At 34.9% G+C, this 2,483-nt stretch overlaps 1 protein-coding gene across 1 annotated transcript; it reads left to right on the top strand.

Moving 5' to 3' along the window:
• The first annotated feature begins 582 nt into the window (after positions 1-582).
• Positions 583-1,982, top strand: LOC105126550 (transcription repressor OFP7). Its single transcript, XM_011027447.1, has one exon. The coding sequence runs from the start codon at positions 775-777 to the stop codon at positions 1,858-1,860; it is 1,086 nt and encodes a 361-aa protein (XP_011025749.1). The 5' UTR covers positions 583-774; the 3' UTR covers positions 1,861-1,982.
• Positions 1,983-2,483: the final 501 nt, after the last annotated feature.

Genomic DNA, 2,483 nt, shown 5'->3' with positions numbered 1-2,483 from the left:
TCGAGATACGAATTTTGTCTTTGCTTTTTTGACTTCCCAGCCACCGAAAGGAATTTAAATAATTTAAAAAGATTAAATAATCTATTTACTATCAGAAAGGCTAGTCCTTTTATAGAATAAATTGAATTTAGATAAAAAGAAGGAGGCTCCACGTGTAGAACTAATTCCATACCATCAGAGTTTCCATACGCTAAAGAATCCGACAGTGTACGGATGGATACACCAGATCAACATGATTATAGTCTCCATCTTTGAGAAATTCTCTCCTGGGATAGACGTGGCTAGCTAGCTTCCCTCCTATATTAATTCAAGAATACATGGAAAATGATTTGGATGTGTTTGCCTTACTCGAGGTGATTTTTAATCGAGAATAAATTAAAATTAAATAGAAAAACAAGTCAGTCTCCATTTCCCCGGCACATGAAAACCACCAAAAGTACCTGCTTGGTAGAAAAGGTACAATGGCGGAGCATACGTCTCTTACATTCAGTGATTGCTTGGGACATGCATGTGTATTTTCTCCTTTTCTTTTTCCAAAAAAGGATTGCTAATTACTTTTCCAAATTATCGTGGTCAATATATATTAATGTTAGTGTAGACTGTTGTGATGCACATTTTCACCCTCTTCTTTCCTAATCATTGAAAAAAGAAAAGAAAAGGAAAAACAAAATTCATTCCAGCCCTATATATATAAACCATTCACCTTCCTCATACAAACAGTTTAATGCTTTTCACTAACAAAGCACTTGAGCCCATAAGCCGAAAACATTAACAATGGCTAAACGTTTCAGGCTCAAATTCTCTCGAGTGATCTCCTTTCAATCTTGCCGTTCCAAAGACCCTTCTACTCTCCCATCAAATCCTGTCCCTTCATTTCTTAGACTATCTCCAGTCAACCACAACTCCATCATCATCAACAACCTCCATCTACCACCCTCACAACCACCTCCTTCCAGAAATCTCCATCACTCTTCCATCAGGCGACATGTGTCCTCGGCATTCACATCATTGGGCTGTGGGTTTAGAACAAAACCCTCCACACATTGCCTCTCTGAAACCGACCACACCAAATCCTCTCCACCGACTGAAAATTTCCACTGGGAAGAAGAAGAAAAATATCACGTTGTGGCGAAACTCTTTGACGACGATTCAACACCCCGCCGCAAGATTTACAACTCCTCAGCCTCTGAGGACTCCAAAAACCACGACGTTTTTCTCCCTCCAAGTAAAATGGAGAAGAAAAAACGACGAGTCAAAAAGAAGAAAACGGCATCAAGAATCCGCATCAGCACTTCCTCAGCCGATAGCGGGATATTTTTTAGCGGCGACGAGCATGTCATAAACGACGAAGAAACAGAAACTCTAGTCTCTTCTTCGAGGAGCTTCTCCACTGATTCTTCCTCGGAATTCAATCCCCACTTAGAAACAATACGTGAATCTCCATTTTCACGTAAAAAGAGAGCTAAGAAGGCTAAAGGGCGTTGTGTTTTAAAGAGTGGAGCAAAAGGAACAACGAGAAGAGGACGAAAGGAAAGAAGTAGCCGCGATGGTTCTTTGTCGCCTGCAAGATTGTCGAGGTTTCAGTGGCTGATACCGTGCACGGTGGAGGGGAAGGTAAGAGAGAGCTTTGCGGTGGTGAAGAGATCAGAGGACCCATATGAGGATTTTAAGAGATCAATGATGGAAATGATATTAGAAAAGGAAATGTTCGAAGAGAAAGATTTAGAGCAGTTGTTGCATTGTTTCTTGTCTTTGAATTCAAGGGAGCATCATGGGGTTATTGTTCAAGCTTTTAGTGAGATTTGGGAAACTTTGTTTTGTAGAAGAAGATCTATTTCTTGTAGGGTTTCAGCTGTTTAATTTCTTGTTTTTTTTTTTTTTTGTTAGAGCTCTTTGAATGTGTAGCGGTAAATTAAGGGTAACAAAAATAAAAATTAGTACTATAATAAGAAAGATTGATCGTGTTAATCTACCGTGACACTGGATTATCGTCCTTTTTCTTAATAGTATGTACTAGCCATTTAACCGGCCGGACATGGAGGATACTTTAATGTGTATTTTTATATAAAAAATTTTAAAATGTAAATTAAAAAATCCTAGTAAGATATTTTATAACATAGAATAAGATATATCTTCTATTATATTTATTTATTTAAATAAAAAAAATCAACACACTAAAACTCACGGCATTTTAAAAAACTTATGACTAAAGATATACAAATCAACACAATCAACACACTAAAACTCACGGCAATTTAAAAAACTTATGACTAAAGATATACAAAAATAAAATTAATTAAATAAACTTATATCATAAAAAATATTATGTAAGGCTAAAAATATAAGCAATATAATTTTAAAAAGAAATTTTTTATTTTAAAAAATAAATTTTATTTGTATAAAAAATAATTATAAAAAAATTAAAATTATACTTTAAAAAATAAAATAAAAATAAAACAACTAAAAAAATTATATTAAAAAAT

Source organism: Populus euphratica, unplaced genomic scaffold (genome assembly GCF_000495115.2).
Source record: "Populus euphratica unplaced genomic scaffold, PopEup_1.0 scaffold41.1, whole genome shotgun sequence".
Lineage (NCBI taxonomy): Eukaryota > Viridiplantae > Streptophyta > Magnoliopsida > Malpighiales > Salicaceae > Populus > Populus euphratica.
The sequence above is the reverse complement of the archived record's forward strand: the minus strand, read 5'-3'. Positions and strand labels throughout refer to the sequence as shown.

Bases quoted from the DNA above. Each gene is read 5' to 3' on its own strand.
- LOC105126550 (XM_011027447.1), top strand. From the start codon at position 775: ATGGCTAAACGTTTCAGGCTCAAATTCTCTCGAGTGATCTCCTTTCAA.